This window comes from Lolium rigidum, chromosome 1, assembly GCF_022539505.1.
Source record: "Lolium rigidum isolate FL_2022 chromosome 1, APGP_CSIRO_Lrig_0.1, whole genome shotgun sequence".
Lineage (NCBI taxonomy): Eukaryota > Viridiplantae > Streptophyta > Magnoliopsida > Poales > Poaceae > Lolium > Lolium rigidum.
The window spans coordinates 293,381,563-293,399,155 of record NC_061508.1 but is presented as its reverse complement, the minus strand read 5'-3'; the positions used below and the strand labels follow the sequence as shown (position 1 = coordinate 293,399,155).

The 17,593-nt window shown below is 44.0% G+C and overlaps 1 protein-coding gene across 1 annotated transcript; it reads left to right on the top strand.

Moving 5' to 3' along the window:
* Positions 1–14,315: 14,315 nt before the first annotated feature.
* Positions 14,316–17,383, top strand: LOC124696224. Its single transcript, XM_047228984.1, has 2 exons — positions 14,316–14,943; positions 16,015–17,383. Exons 1-2 carry the CDS (start codon positions 14,375–14,377, stop codon positions 17,189–17,191), a joined length of 1,746 nt encoding a protein of 581 aa, XP_047084940.1. The 5' UTR covers positions 14,316–14,374; the 3' UTR covers positions 17,192–17,383.
* Positions 17,384–17,593: the final 210 nt, after the last annotated feature.

Here is a 17,593-nt window from a genome sequence, read left to right as displayed (position 1 = left end):
CGCAACAAAGAGCAATTTCTATCGTTAAAAATCTTGTCATTTCTACTTAGCCAAAGCGCCCAGATAACTGCTAGCGCCTCCACCCTAAGAAGCAACTTAAACCTTGAATCGATACCATGAAGCCAATTGCCAAAGACATTGGCCACACTAGTCGGAGGATACAGGCTAGATGCTACTTGGATGATGATACGTCTCCGACGTATCGATAATTTCTTATGTTCCATGCTACATTATTGATGATATCTACATGTTTTATACACATTATATGTCGTATTTATGCATTTTCTGGCACTAACCTATTAACAAGATGCCGAAGAGCCGATTCTGTTGTTTCTGCTGTTTTTGGTTTCAGAAATCCTAGTAAAGAAATATTCTCGGAATTGGACGAAATCAACGCCCGGGGTCCTATTTTGCCACGAAGCTTCCGGAAGACCGAAGGAGAGTCGAAGTGGGGCCACGAGGTGGCCGGACACCAGGGCGGCGCGGCCCAGTGCCCCGGCCGCGCCGACCTATGGTGTGGGCCCTCGTGCCGCCTCTTTACCTGCCCTTCCGCCTACAAATAGCCTCCGTCGCGAAACCCCCGCATCGAGAGCCACGATACGGAAAACCTTACTGAGACGCCGCCGCCGCCAATCCCATCTCGGGGGATTCTCGAGATCTCCTCCGGCACCCTGCCGGAGAGGGGATTCATCTCCCGGAGGACTCTTCACCGCCATGGTCGCCTCCGGAGTGATGAGTGAGTAGTTCACCCCTGGACTATGGGTCCATAGCAGTAGCTAGATGGTTGTCTTCTCCTCATTGTGCTTCATTGTTGGATCTTGTGAGCTGCCTAACATGATCAAGATCATCTATCCGTAATACTATATGTTGTGTTTGTCGGGATCCGATGGATAGAGAATACTATGTTATGTTAATTATCAAGTTATTACCTATGTGTTGTTTATGATCTTGCATGCTCTCCGTTATTAGTAGAGGCTCGGCCAAGTTTTTGCTCTTAACTCCAAGAGGGAGTATTTATGCTCGATAGTGGGTTCATGCCTCCATTAAATCCGGGACGAGTGACAGAAAGTTCTAAGGTTGTGGATGTGCTCGTTGCCACTAGGGATAAAACATTGATGCTATGTCTAAGGATGTAGTTATTGATTACATTACGCACCATACTTAATGCAATTGTCCGTTGTTTTGCAACTTAATACTGGAAGGGGTTCGGATGATAACCTCGAAGGTGGACTTTTTAGGCATAGATGCATGCTGGATAGCGGTCTATGTACTTTGTCGTAATGCCCAATTAAATCTCACTATATTTATCATGTCATGTATGTGCATTGTTATGCCCTCTCTATTTGTCAATTGCCCGACTGTAATTTGTTCACCCAACATGCTTTTATCTTATGGGAGAGACACCTCTAGTGAACTGTGGACCCCGGTCCTATTCTTTACATCGCATACAATCTACTGCAATACTTGTTTTACTATTTTCTCGCAAACAATCATCTTCCACACAATACGGTTAATCCTTTGTTACAGCAAGCCGGTGAGATTGACAACCTCACTGTTTCGTAGGGGCAAAGTACTTGGGTTGTGTTGTGCAGGTTCCACGTTGGCGCCGGAATCTCGGTGTTGCGCCGCACTACATCCCGCCGCCATCAACCTTCAACGTGCTTCTTGACTCCTACCGGTTCGATTAAACCTTGGTTTCTTACCGAGGGAAACTTGCCGCTGTGCGCATCACACCTTCCTCTTGGGGTTTCCAACGAACGTGTCAACTACACGCATCAAGCAAATTTACGGCGCCGTTGCCGGGAGATCAAGACACGCTGCAAGGGAAGTCTCCACTTCCCAATCTCTTTACTTTGTTTTTGTCTTGCTTTATTTTATTTACTACTTTGTTTGCTGCATTATATCAAAACACAAAAAAATTAGTTGCTAGCTTTACTTTATTTACTGTCTTGCACTCTATATCAAAAACACAAAAAAATTAGTTACTTGCATTTGCTTTACTTATTTCAACATGTTTCCTCTTAATTTTACTGTAAAAGATATACCTGTGGGACAAGGGTCTATAATTGGAAGAGATAATATAGAAGAATTTTTCACCCATGTTAGTATGCATGAAGATCTTAAAGATATACCACTTGCAAAAGCTGTCCCTACTTATGAAGATGCCTCCGTTTGTTTGGTACGCATGATGGAAGCTAGATTTATTAGTCTCAACCCCATGATACAACACATGTTTCTTACACTTTCTGATATGGAGCGGGGAGAGAAGAGAGATTTTGTTCTAAAAGTCTTAGTGCGAGAATTTGAAGATATAGCTATAGAAGCTAGAAAAGTTTTTATTAAGCATAAGAGGCTTGGCTTTTGTACCGACTTTAAAAGAACACTTGAAAAAATGGATATGTATAGAATAAAATACACTGATAATGCTAATGATGATGAGGAGATTAAGGCACCAATACCATGTAAGCTCCTAGCAATGCATGAAGCTCTAGAAAATAATTATGCTTGGCTTGTTCCTGAAAATTTGTTTGATGAGAGCAGCAGGCCCAAGACTAATGAAAAGGGAGCCGCTGAAACTTATGTATCCAACATACTATGCATGGTTGAGAAAACTCCCAACACCCAAGGTAATGCCGATGCTCCATCTCTCGATAATACTTGATATACACTTTCTGCGCCTAGCTGAAAGGCGTTAAAGAAAAGCGCTTATGGGAGACAACCCATGTTTTTACTACATCACTTTGTTTTATATTTGAGTCTTGGAAGTTGTTTACTACTGTAGCAACCTCTCCTTATCTTAGTTTTGTGCTTTGTTGTGCCAAGTAAAGTCTTTGATAGTAAAGTGAATACTAGATTTGGATTACTGCGCAGAAACAGATTTCTTTGCTGTCACGAATCTGGGCCTAATTCTCTGTAGGTAACTCATAAAATTATGCCAATTTACATGAGTGATCCTCAGATATGTACGCAACTTTCATTCAATTTGGGCATTTTCATTTGATCAAGTCTGGTGCCTCAATAAAATCCATCTTTACGGACTGTTCTGTTTTGACAGATTCTGCCTTTTATTTCGCATTGCCTCTTTTGCTATGTTGGATGAATTTCTTTGATCCATTAATGTCCAGTAGCTTTATGCAATGTCCGAAGTGTTAAGAATGATTGTGTCACCTCTGAACATGTTAATTTTTTATTGTCCACTAACCCTCTAATGAGTTGTTTCGAGTTTGGTGTGGAGGAAGTTTTCAAGGATCAAGAGAGGAGTATGATACAATATGATCAAGGAGAGTGAAAGCTCTAAGCTTGGGGATGCCCCGGTGGTTCACCCCTGCATATTCTAAGAAGACTCAAGCGTCTAAGCTTGGGGATGCCCAAGGCATCCCCTTCTTCATCGACAACATTATCGAGGTTCCTCCCCGAAACTATATTTTTATTCCGTCACATCTTATGTACTTTGCTTGGAGCGTCGGTTTGTTTTTGTTTTTGTTTTTGTTTGAATAAAACGGATCCTAGCATTCACCGTATGGGAGAGAGACACGCTCCGCTGTTGCATATGGACAAGTATGTCCTTAGGCTTTACTCATAGTATTCATGGCGAAGGTTGAATCTTCTTCGTTAAATTGTTATATGGTTGGAATCGGGAAATGCTACATGTAGTAATTCTAAAATGTCTGGAATAATTTGATACTTGGCAATTGTTGTGCTCATGTTTAAGCTCTTGCATCATATACTTTGCACCCATTAATGAAGAAACACTTAGAGCTTGCTAATTTGGTTTGCATATTTGGTTTCTCTAAACTCTAGATAATATCTAGTATTGAGTTTTGAACAACAAGGAAGACGGTGTAGAGTCTTATAATGTTTACAATATGTCTTTTATTTAGGTTTTGCTGCACCGTTCATCCTTGTGTTTGTTTCAAATAACCTTGCTAGCCCAAACCTTGTATCGAGAGGGAATACTTCTCATGCATCCAAAATCCTTGAGCCAACCACTATGCCATTTGTGTCCACCATACCTACCTACTACATGGTATTTATCCGCCATTCCAAAGTAAATTGCTTGAGTGCTACCTTTAAAATTCCATCATTCGCCTTTACAATATATAGCTCATGGGACAAATAGCTTAAAAACTATTGTGGTATTGAATATGTACTTATGCACTTTATCTCTTATTAAGTTGCTTGTTGTTCGATAACCATGTTTCTGGGGACGCCATCAACTATTCTTTGTTGAATATCATGTGAGTTGCTATGCATGTCCGTCTTGTCTGAAGTAAGAGAGATCTACCACCTTAATGGTTGGAGCATGCATATTGTTAGAGAAGAACATTGGGCCGCTAACTAAAGCCATGATTCATGGTGGAAGTTTCAGTTTTGGACATATATCCTCAATCTCATATGAGAATAATAATTGTTGCCACATGCTTATGCATTAAAGAGGAGTCCATTATCTGTTGTCCATGTTGTCCCGGTATGGATGTCTAAGTTGAGAATAATCAAAAGCTAGAAATCCAAAATGCGAGCTTTCTCCTTAGACCTTTGTACAGACGGCATGGAGGTACCCCATTGTGACACTTGGTTAAAACATGTGTATTGCGATGATCCGGTAGTCCAAGCTAATTAGGACAAGGTGCGGGCACTATTATTATACTATGCATGAGGCTTGCAACTTGTAAGATATAATTTACATAACTCATATGCTTTATTACTACCGTTGACAAAATTGTTTCATGTTTTCAAAATAAAAGCTCTAGCACAAATATAGCAATCGATGCTTTCCTCTTTGAAGGACCATTCTTTTTACTTTTATGTTGAGTCAGTTCACCTATTTCTTTCCACCTCAAGAAGCAAACACTTGTGTGAACTGTGCATTGATTCCTACATACTTGCATATTGCACTTGTTATATTACTCTATGTTGACAATTATCCATGAGATATACATGTTACAAGTTGAAAGCAACCGCTGAAACTTAATCTTCCTTTGTGTTGCTTCAATACCTTTACTTTGATTTATTGCTTTATGAGTTAACTCTTATGCAAGACTTATTGATGCTTGTCTTGAAGTACTATTCATGAAAAGTCTTTGCTTTATGATTCACTTGTTTACTCATGTCATTACCATTATTTTGATCGCTGCATTCATTACATATGTTTACAATAGTATGATCAAGGTTATGATGGCATGTCACTTCAGAAATTATCTTTGTTATCGTTTTACCTGCTCGGGACGAGCAGAACTAAGCTTGGGGATGCTGATACGTCTCCGACGTATCGATAATTTCTTATGTTTCATGCTACATTATTGATGATATCTACATGTTTTATACACATTATATGTCGTATTTATGCATTTTCCGGCACTAACCTATTAACAAGATGCCGAAGAGCCGGTTGATATTTTACTGCTGTTTTTGGTTTCGGAAATCCTAGTAAAGAAATATTCTCGGAATTGGACGAAATCAACGCCCGGGGTCCTATTTTGCCACGAAGCTTCCGGAAGACCGAAGGAGAGTCGAAGTGGGGCCACGAGGTGGCCGGACACCGAGGCGGCGCGGCCCGGGCCCCGGCCGCGCCGACCTATGTTGTGGGCCCCTCGTGCCGCCTCTTTACCTGCCCTTCCGCCTACAAATAGCCTCCGTCGCGAAACCCCCGATACCGAGAGCCACGATACGGAAAACCTTACCGAGACGCCGCCGCCGCCAATCCCATCTCGGGGGATTACTGGAGATCTCCTCCGGCACCCTGCCGGAGAGGGGATTCATCTCCCGGGAGGACTCTTCACCGCCATGGTCGCCTCCGGAGTGATGAGTGAGTAGTTCACCCCTGGACTATGGGTCCATAGCAGTAGCTAGATGGTTGTCTTCTCCTCATTGTGCTTCATTGTTGGATCTTGTGAGCTGCCTAACATGATCAAGATCATCTATCTGTAATACTATATGTTGTGTTTGTCGGGATCCGATGGATAGATAATACTATGTTATGTTAATTATCAAGTTATTACCTATGTGTTGTTTATGATCTTGCATGCTCTCCGTTATTAGTAGAGGCTCTGGCCAAGCTTTTGCTCTTAACTCCAAGAGGGAGTATTTATGCTCGATAGTGGGTTCATGCCTCCATTAAATCTGGGACGAGTGACGAGAAAGTTCTAAGGTTGTAGATGTGTTGTTGCCACTAGGGATAAAACATTGATGCTATGTCTAAGGATGTAGTTATTGATTACATTACGCACCATACTTAATGCAATTGTCTGTTGTTTTGCAACTTAATACTTGGAAGGGGTTCGGATGATAACCTGAAGGTGGACTTTTTAGGCATAGATGCATGCTGGATAGCGGTCTATGTACTTTTTCGTAATGCCCAATTAAATCTCACTATATTTATCATGTCATGTATGTGCATTGTTATGCCCTCTCTATTTGTTAATTGCCCGACTGTAATTTGTTCACCCAACATGCTTTTATCTTATGGGAGAGACAACTCTAGTGAACTGTGGACCCCGGTCCTATTCTTTACATCGCATACAATCTATTGCAATACTTGTTTTACTGTTTTCTGCAAACAATCATCTTCCACACAATACGGTTAATCCTTTGTTACAGCAAGCCGGTGAGATTGACAACCTCACTGTTTCGTTGGGGCAAAGTACTTTGGTTGTGTTGTGCAGGTTCCACGTTGGCGCCGGAATCTCTGGTGTTGCGCCGCACTACATCCCGCCGCCATCAACCTTCAACGTGCTTCTTGACTCCTACTGGTTCGATTAAACCTTGGTTTCTTACTGAGGGAAACTTGCCGCTGTGCGCATCACACCTTCCTGTTGGGGTTCCCAACGGACGTGTCAACTACACGCATCAGATGACTGCCATATAGATCTCGCAAACTGGCACTGGAAATATAGGTGTTTGATAGTTTCATCATGATGACAAAAAACACACCGTGTACTTCCGTGCCAATTCCGCTTAACAAGATTGTCTTTGGTGAGAATAACTCCTCGACGAAAATACCATCCAATTTTTTTATTTTTTAATGGTATCTTCATCTTCCAAATTTTCTTATTATTATCAACTAGTATATCCGAATGAAGGATCACATTGTATAATGATTTTACGGAGAAAGTGCCATCTACATGAAGATTACATCTAAACTCGTCCAGTTCAGGCGATAGTTTAATATCTCTGATACGTCTAAAACGTATCTATAATTTCTTATGTTCCATGCTACTTTTATGATGATACTCACATGTTTTATACACATTTTATGTCATTATTATGCATTTTCCGGCACTAACCTATTGACGAGATGCCGAAGAGCCGATTCTGTGTTTCTCGCTGTTTTTGGTTTCAGAAATCCTACAAAGGAAATATTCTCGAAATTGGACGAAATCAACGCCCAGGGTCTTATTTTTCCACGAAGCTTCCAGAAGACCGAAGGGATTACGAAGTGGGGCGACGGGGCGCCGACACCACAGGGTCGCGCGGCCTGGGTGGGGCCCGCGCCGCCCTATGGTGTGTGGCCCCCGCGCCGCCTCCAACCCTGCCCTTTCGCCTACTTAAAGCGTTCGTCGCGAAAACCCCAGTACCGAGAGCCACGATACGGAAAACCTTCCAGAGACGCCGCCGCCGCCAATCCCATCTCGGGGGATTCAGGAGATCGCCTCCGGCATCCTCGCCGGGAGAGGGGAATCATCTCCCGGAGGACTCTTCATCACCATGATCGCCTCCGGATTGATGTGTGAGTAGTTCACCCTTGGACTATGGGTCCATAGCAGTAGCTAGATGGTTGTCTTCTCCTCATTGTGCTATCATGTTAGATCTTGTGAGCTGCCTATCATGATCAAGATCATCTATTTGTAATGCTACATGTTGTGTTTGTTAGGATCTGATGAATATGGAATACTATGTCAAGTTGATTATCAATCTATCATATATGTGTTGTTTATGTTCTTGCATGCTCTCCGTTGCTAGTAGAGGCTCTGGCCAAGTTGATACTTGTGACTCCAAGAGGGAGTATTTATGCTCGATAGTGGGTTCATGCCTCCATTGAATCCGGGACGAGTGACGAGAAAGTTCTAAGGTTGTGGATGTGTTGTTGCCGCTAGGGATAAAACATCAATGCTTTGTCTAGGGATGTTTGTGTTGATTACATTACGCACCATACTTAATGCAATTGTCTCGTTGTTTGCAACTTAATATCTGGAAGGGGTTCGGATGATAACCTCGAAGGTGGACTTTTTAGGCATAGATGCATGCTTGGATAGCGGTCTATGTACTTTGTCGTAATGCCTCGATTAAATCTCATAGTAGTCATCGTGATATGTATGTGCATTGTTATGCCCTCTCTATTTGTCAATTGCCCAACTTTAATTTGTTCACCCAACATGCCATTTATCTTATGGGAGAGACACCACTAGTGAACTGTGGACCCCGGTCCATTCTTTACATCTGAAATACAATCTATCGCAAACTCTGTTCTTTCTTGTTCTTCGCAAACAAACATCATCTTCCACACTATACATCTAATCCTTTGTTTACAGCAAGCCAGTTGAGATTGACAACCTCACTTCGTTACGTTGGGGCAAAGTACTTTGATTGTGTTGTGCGGGTTCCACGTTGGCGCCGGAATCCCCGGTGTTGCGCCGCACTACACTCCGCCACCAACAACCTTCACGTGTTCCTTGACTCCTACTGGTTCGATAACCTTGGTTTCTTACTGAGGGAAAACTTGCTGCTGTACGCATCACACCTTCCTCTTGGGGTTCCCAACGGACGTGTGTCTTGCACGCCATCAATCTCCCAGCCGATGAATTAAGGAATTCCATGCCACTAGCCTTTGTCCAAGCAAAACCCATCTGAACATCACATTCGGAGGTGAGGTAGCCATCACTGTGGCACTGGTATCACCTTTGCGACGAACAATACTATACAAAGCTGAATACTGTTCACTTAAGGGTGCATTGTCTAACCAAACATCTTCCCAGAATCATATCTGTGCTCTATTCTTGATCGAGAAAGTACCATGGCGAAAAAAGACATTTTTTGTCGCCATAAGACCAGCCCAGAAGTGTGAATCCAAAGGTTTCCAAACCACTTGGGATAACGTCTTGGAGCTGATATATTTTCCCCGAAGAATACTTTTCCAATACCATCCTCGGTAAGCAGCTTAAACAACCATTTACCTAGCAGAGCTTAGTTCTTGACCTCCAGGTCATGAACTCCAAGCCCGCCTTGATTTTTGGGATTACAAACTATACTTCATTTAACCAGTCGATATTTCTTTTTCTCGCTGTCCCCTTGCCAAAAGAATATGGATCGATAATAATCGAGTTTCTGCAGAATTCCTTTCAGTAGTAGGAAGAATGATAACATATACAGTACCATATTTGTTAGTACCGAATTAATGAGTACCAATCTTCCCCCCGGGGACAACAATTTACCTTTCCAACTACTAAGGCGTTTTTGTAATCTTTCTTCCACTATTTTCCATTCAGCGATTGTAAGTCTCCGATAATGAATCGGAATACCCAAATAGCGAATAGGAAATTGGCCTTGCCCACAACCAAACAACTCTGTATACAGAGCCGTATTGTTTTGGGCATCACCGAAACAGAATAATTCACTTTTATGGAAATTGATTTTTAATCCCGACAACTACTCAAAAGCCGCCAGAATTAACTTCAGATTCTGAGCTTTTTCGATATCGTTATCCATAAATAGAATTGTATCGTCGGCATATTGAAGGATAGATAACCCACCATCAACCAGATGTGGAATCACTCCTTCAATCTGACCATCAGACTTGGCCCCCTCTATGAGTATAGCCAGCATATCCGCTAAAATGTTAAACAACATCGGTGATAACGGATCCCTTTGGCGTAACCCTTTTCGTGTTTGGACAGAGTGTTCGGTGTCATCATTAACCTGGATTGCCACACTACCTCCATACACAAAATCATTTATTAGAGCACGCCACTCTGGAGAAAAACCTTTCATCCTGAGCTTCTGCTGTAGGAAAGATTACTTGACCTTATCATACGCCTTTTCAAAATCTAATTTTAAAATAACCCCATTTAATTTCTTAGTATACATCTCATGTACCATCTCGTGTAAAACCGCTACTCCATCGAGGATGTTCCTTCCTTGCATGAAGGCGGTCTATGACGGCTGAACGACATGATCCGCAACCGTATTAAGTCTAATGGTGGCCACTTTCGTGAAAATCTTGAAACTTACGTTTAAGAGGTAAATAGGTCTATATTGATGAATCCTTTCCGCCTCATTAACTTTCGGTAACAAAATTACTTCACCAAAATTTAGACGAAATAATTCTAGTTGTCCAATGTGCAAAGCACTGAACAAATCTAGTAGGTCCGTTTTAATAGTATCCCAGAAAGTTTGATAAAACTCCGCTGGAAAATAATCTGGACCCGGTGCTTTGTTGCACTCCATTTGGAAAATTGCCTTCTGAACCTCTTCCATAGAAACTTAGGGTATGTCATCCGTTAATCGTCGTTAAGAGAGAAGGAACTTTCCTCCGGAGGGCCAAACAGAACTTTATAATAATTAGTAATGTAGGATTTGAGTTGCTCATGGCCTTCAATCAACCCTTCATCTTGAGTGAGAGAGTGAATACGTTTTTTCCGATGTGTCCCATTGGCCAAGCCATGGAAATATCGCGTATTCGATTCTCCTTCCAATATGACTTGGGCTTTGGAACGTTAATACCATTTGAGTTCCTCTTCGCGAAGAAAACTCGCTATCTGCGCATTGGACTGATTCTTAAGTTCAATCTCTTGCGTGGACTTACCTATGCTACAGCCACGAGCTCATCAATCACATTTGATAAGCGAGCCTTCTCTTTTTTAAGAATACCAGCCATATGGGCAAGCCAACCAGAGAGATGTTTGCGCATTGCCCGCATCTTATTATTCCATCTCAAAATTGGAGTGCTACCCCCGACCGGTCTCTCCCAAACCGTCTTAACCATATCATGGAACCCCTCTCGATGTAGCCAACCAAGTTCAAATTTGATCGGCGTTTACAAACAGGTCGGGGATTCCCAGTAGTTAGGAGGATAGGAGCAGGGTCAAACAATTTTTCAATACGTTCTAGTGCACGGACTGACACCATAGGGTATTTATGTTCCCATTCGGTATCCATCAACAAGCGATCTAGTTTTTCGTATGTGGGTTCAGGCAAGCTATTGGCCCAAGTAAACTGTCGACCGGACATAAACACCTCTCTTAAGTCAAGGCTATCAATGACAGCATTAAACAAGAAAGACCAATGTCCATCGAAAAGGACTTTACTTTTCTCTTGAAGAAATCTCAACAAATTGAAATCCCCTCCGATCAAAATCGGATGAGGATTATCTTTTGTAAGATTTACCAACTCACGTCTTGGGCGGCACCGTACACAGCAACCAGACTCCAAATGAAACTTTCTGCTTTATTCTGGATGTCGAGCTTAATGTGATACTCTCCATCAGAACTAGCTAAGACAGTCATGGTGTCTATGCGGATACCAAGTAAAATGCCCCCGGACCTACCACGAGGCGGGCGAGAAAACCACTTAAAGTTAATCCCGTCTGACAATCGGTCGAGAAAACTCTGTGAGAAATTCCGCCTACCCGTCTCCGATATAGCAATAAAATCTAAATCATAATCTATACAACCATCGGCAATGTGAGAATGCCTAGCCAAGTCACCAAGACCTCTGCAATTCCGAAACATGCCATTCATCATTCATCGAGAAAATATTTTAGATTTACTATTCTTGCCATATCTACGAGATTTCTTTCCAACCGACAATCGAGAACCACGTGCAGAAGCTTTTAGATCATAAACTGAACTAAGCTTCGAGTGTTCTAAATCGACTTCTATAATATTACCAATTATAGCCAAGAGAAGCTGACCATATGTTTTCAATGAATTTGTCGTGGATCCAGAAAGAAGAAAACATAGCTAGGGCAGTGGCGGCGTCAGGTTTTACGTTTTAGTGACCAGGTATTTATTGAAAATAAAAGATCTCAAAGCAGTATATGAGAACAAAAACAACCGCTATATATGCTAGCCTATCTAGGATGTTTACAGGTAAATTAGTCAATTACACACAACTAGGCTGGATGATTCCAACTTACAGACTTGCAACAAACAGCTAATATGGTTTTGCATTACTGCTAAGTGCTAATCTGATGCGTCATGGGAATTACAAAATCGGTGGAAATATATAGGGGATTAGGGGAATAAGGGCATCTCCAGCGGCGCGACGCAAACGGACGCTGAGCGACCGTTTGTGTCCGCCGTGACCGAAAATGAGTCGTGCACCACCTCCAGCGGCGCGACGCAAAGTGACCGGGACGTCCGCGGAGACGCAAATCTGGCCCAAATATGCGCCAGGTTTGCGTCTCCGCGGACGCTCGGCGGTCGCGGAAAATGTCCGCTCAGTCCTAGCACGGGCCTGCCTGGCAGCGGCATTACTTCCGGGCGGCGCGCTGCAACCTTTGCAGGACCGCGTTAATGGCGTGCCTCGGCTTCCTCGAGCGTGCGCAGCGTCGATGTGTCTTCTCCGCCAGTACTGGCACCGAGGCGTCGCTTCGGCAGTCTGCGGCCGCGTTAATGGCGAAGCCTCGCGTGCCGCGCGTAGTAATGGCGATGCCCCGCGTGGCGCGGCCTTCGCCCTGTCTCCGACCTATATAAATAGGGGCGCGAGCATCTCATCTCCTCCCCACTTAAACCCTAGCCGCCGCTGCCGTAGCGCCGCTTCCTCTCAGCCTCCAGCAGATCCACCATGAACAGCGCCGGACGCGGCCAGGCTGCCACGCCTCCACCTCCACCTCCACCTTCACCTCCCACTCCACCTCCCCCGGCCTCGAGCTCCGACGACGAGTTCGACTCCGAAGACAGCACCGACCTCCTCCACCCGGTCAGGGACGCCGCGGCCCTGGCTGAAGCGGAGAAGGAAGCACAGGAGGAGCTGGCGAGCCACGCGGCGTTGGACGCCAAGCTGGAACAGCGCAGGCTGGCGGCCGCCGCTGCAGCTGAGGACTCCGACTCGGAGATATCTTGGTCCTCCGATGACCCTGATGCGCCGACGCCGGAGGAAAATGCGGCGGAGCAGCGGGCCCTCGTCGAGTCTTTCGAGACGCTCAACGACGAGGTCGCCAACGCGAGGCTGGAGCAGTGCCTGCAAGAGGACGCGGCGGCGCACCGAGCCATAGCGGCCGCGCGGGAGGCAGTAGAGAAGCAGGCAACGGAGCGACGCAACGACGGTGCCGGCCCGTCAGGAAGCAAGTAGTCTAGGCCTATAGATCTACTTTGTATAGTTTTTATGCATTTTTATGTACTACTTTCAATGTTTTTACTATGTTGCAATTCAAAAAATGGATCGCCCCGGTGGGAGCACACCCAGACGCAAACGGACGAGCGGACAAAATATGTCCGCGAAACGACGCAAACGGATGCTCGCGACCACTTTTGGGCGTCCGAAATGCGTCGCGCCGCTAGAGATGCCCTAAGAGGTGAAGAGCAGAAGAGCACCTGCGTCCTAGGTCTTGGCAGTTGATGTCGCGCCGTGGCAGTCCCATCTCCCCTACAGGATGCAGAGCCTTCTTCGCTGCCGCTCGCCTGCTCTGCTTCGTGTCCGATAGCCTAGGGTTGCCGCCGCATGTGTGTCTGTTCGTGTTCATGTCAGTCTGCGAACCAGCCCAGACTGCGAGAGCGAGCATAAACTTTGTTCGTGGCTTCGTGCGAGCTGAGAGCGACCAAAATTAAGTTGGATGTGCTTCTGTACGGGCTATGGGCCATGTGAAGAAATGTTTGCTCAAAATCTTTACCCCAGCGCTGCCAATGAGCTAGGCTGGTTTTGTTTTGCCATGAAATTTCTTCTATCCTAAAATTTCACAGGCGTGCATGGATGGAGAGGATATCTACAAGTTTAGGTGTATCATGTGATTTGGAGAGACAATTTTCAAGTAAATGCACACAAATGTTTATTTATTGAGAACCTTTGGTTCTCAATTCAGTCAATTTGAATCTGCATTTGCATTGTTGTGTGTATCACGTGCATACATGTGTGTATGTAGTGTACTAACATAACCCGCGACATCCAACCATACGTGTGAAACATGCCACACAATGGTCCCGATTGTAGTTAAGCCGTGACACAGACTAGTTAGCTAAGAGAGAAACCTTGCATCAGCCACTGGACTTTTCTCTCAATTGCATTGGTGTGTGCTAAATAGGTCCGCCATACTGATCGGGGTCGGGCTCGGGCTGCTATAAAACACCGACCCTATAGCTAGCTTAGTCCCACAACCACAGCCAGCCATCCTGAGAATCCACAGTTAGTAGTCCTGCTCAGCTGGAGAAGATCGAGGAGAGACATGGAGTCAGCTTCTCCACTGCTGCTGCCGTTTGTGCCGGTTACCGGCGGGGAGGCTCGTAATGCTCAAGAGCCCGTGGTGACTGATCCACCGCCGCCTGCAAAGCATCAGGCGGCTCCTCAAGATCTGTCAGGCCCCATACCCATAGTCACGCAGTCGTTGTCGTCGTCTCCGTCGTGGTACCGGGCTTCTTCCGCTCAAGAGCCCGTGGTGTTCCCTCTGTCTGGTTCTGGTCCGCCGGTACTTGTCAGCTTGGTGCCTGTAATGGGGCCAGGCGGGATGATGCGCTCCAGGTTTGATGAAAAAACGGGGGTGAATTTCATCCAACTCAGCGACGAGTTCTACCAGAAGAGAACCCCGGCCCAGAAGTTCTACCTGGAGCCATCCAAGCTGCACCCGGAGCTCCTACACGTCAGGTGCGCCGACGGCAACAAGTACTTGGTCGCTCAGGAGCACGACAACACCTTGTTCATCACCGCCAACGCAGACGAACCAGACGAGGACATCACCAAGCCATCATGCACCTTGTTCAACTTCTCCAACACCGAATACAACGCCTTCTTCACCATGTACGCTCATGTGCAGGCCCCTGCTTGTTTGTCATTCCTACATGCATGCAACTTACTTCGTCGGTCGTAGTGGGAGTAACATAGCTAGTAACATCACACATCTCAAGGCATTTTGGTGACATGGTATGCTAATAAGACTACTCATAGTGGGAGTAACTAAGGTACTAGCTATGGATACTAGCACTATGATACTAGCTATGATACTAGCACTATGATACTACCCACTATAGTAACATCATATACTAGCATATGATGTTACTATAGTGGGTAGTATCATAATATAGAGCTACATGCATTGCCAACTAGGCAAATTGATGACATGACATGATATTAAATGAAGAAATTGATGGTTGTGGTAACTAGCTATATTAGCATAACATCACCTTTTTCAAGATTGAATGAGTTTACAAGCTAATTAATACACTCATGCATGATACTACATCTAAGTTACTATGCATTAGACTAGCCACAATGGGAGTATCATAGGTAGTATCATGCATGTCATGTAGGTAAAAATATTATGTGGCACATCAATTAATGATGAGAGATGTGAAATTAGTATCATAGGTAGATACGGTATCATAGCACGTAAAACTAGAAATTTTAGTGGCAAACACATCATGTACACATATTTGCATTGAGATTCTACAAAACATTAAATAGAATGAAACTATGATACTAATTCATGATAATATGCATTGTATGTGTTGTATCATAAACTAATAAACTAGTATCATATGTATGATACTAGTCTATGATATTTTCCATTATGACTAGTCTTATGAAGCTAGTAACATAGAGTAGTGTCATATGCATGACACTACTATATGTTACTCCCCACTATGACTAGTCTAAATACACTTGCCGCACCAGGTTCAATTAATAAAGATACATTTAATCCTATATTATATTTTATCTGTAGTTTCCATAAGTATTTACGGTCAGACCGCTGGCCGGGGGGAGGGGATCGAGTAATACTTTCAACAAACACATGAACCCATGCATGATCTTATATACTGTACTACTTACTATGCTGTACAAATTCATTAATTGCTCTTTTCCTTGCAACAGTATCAAGCACGAAAATAAAAATATTATGGTTAGCCTGTTTGATCAGCACGGTGGTGATGGTAGTGACAACCTCTGCATGCAACTAAGACGTGATTATTATGGTAATGCTCTTTTTCGTGTTGTCCGCTTGTCGGAGCAGAAGGAATTGCCCAAATATGTCCGTATCAAAGGAAGCAACGACAAGTACCTCCAGCCTACAAATTCTGATATACGTTTTTATAACGCTGATAACAGCGAATGTTGGTTTCATGACTTCCGTGGGTCTGATGGCAATGATAAGGAAGTTATCTTTGAGACTTTCACGGATGACTTCGGTCTCGTCCGTTTTAGACACTACCCGTGGGGCAATGTTTGCAGATCTGTTGATCCAGGTGACGGCAAAGGTATCGCCTGCACCGTGCATGACTGGAACTATGAAATCGACACAAACATATCACAAGACACCATCTACAAGGTTGTCGACTCATTGTTCAAGGTGGTCATCAAGGAAGGCAACAACATTGCACTTCAAAGCGTCAGCAATGGAAAATTCTGCAAGCTGCTAACCACGGACATGCACTTAACATTTCCAGGACATCACTATAAGTGGCATCCTCTCCAGGCTTCTGCTTCCAGTAGCTACCCGAGAGAGACAACCCTTCGGATTGAAGAAGCAGCCAAGTCTCGACAGATCTATGATGTTCAGTACCGCTTCGAGGGACAGAAGATCAGGGACGCCATACAGGTCTCCAGGCACCAGGTGGTTGGTACCAATGTAACATCGGAAACCATCCACCTCACAAATACTGTTGAAATGTTTAACAGCGTAGAGAGTAGGTGGGATTCAATGGTATCGCTGGATGTAGGTGTCAAAACCAGCATGTCAGTTGACTTTCCAGGCATAGCAGGATTTTCATCTGAAATTCATGTTGACTTTCATGGAGAGTACAGCTGGGGGAAAACCGAAGGGAACTCAAAAAAGTCGACGTCAGCAGTCGAATATAATGTTCCTCCAATGAGTAGAATTGTTTGTACCATATATGCACAAGTTGTTGAAATTGATGTTCCCTTCTCATACAAGGTGAAGGATATCTTGTTCGATGGGAAAGAAGGCCCCCCTCGCCAGATGCACGATGGCATGTATCGTGGTGTCAACTCCACTGATATCGACATCAAGGTGAAAACAGAAGAGATGTAAGACATAATATTTTACTGATGCATGTGCGGATCCGCTGGTCATTATATTATGTAAATAAAGGCCGTGGTTATGATACCATCCTATGTTACGGTATGTATGTACCTCCTGTAATGAGTGTACCAACTTATATTTTCCCTAATGACATACGTGGATGTACTTGATTTAATATAATATATATTTTTTCCATCTTGATGTGGAATGGACTATCACATAGCTCCCGAACCGTGCATTCTTTTAATATATACAGTAAACATGCATGTGCCTTGCAACAGGAAAGTCACAAATTAACTTTAGAAAAGATAAATTGGCACAACCCAAATTTTACTCCAAAGTGGGTTGCCCCTCTTAATCCTGTCCTTCCTAGTGCATCTGCATTGCAACGGTTAAAATAGTCTCGTTTCT

Coding starts and splice junctions, on each gene's coding strand:
- LOC124696224 (XM_047228984.1), top strand. CDS start 14,375: ATGGAGTCAGCTTCTCCACTGCTGCTGCCGTTTGTGCCGGTTACCGGC. Junction 14,944..16,014: donor TACAACGCCTTCTTCACCAT/GTACGCTCATGT, acceptor TCCTTGCAACAG/TATCAAGCACGAAAATAAAA.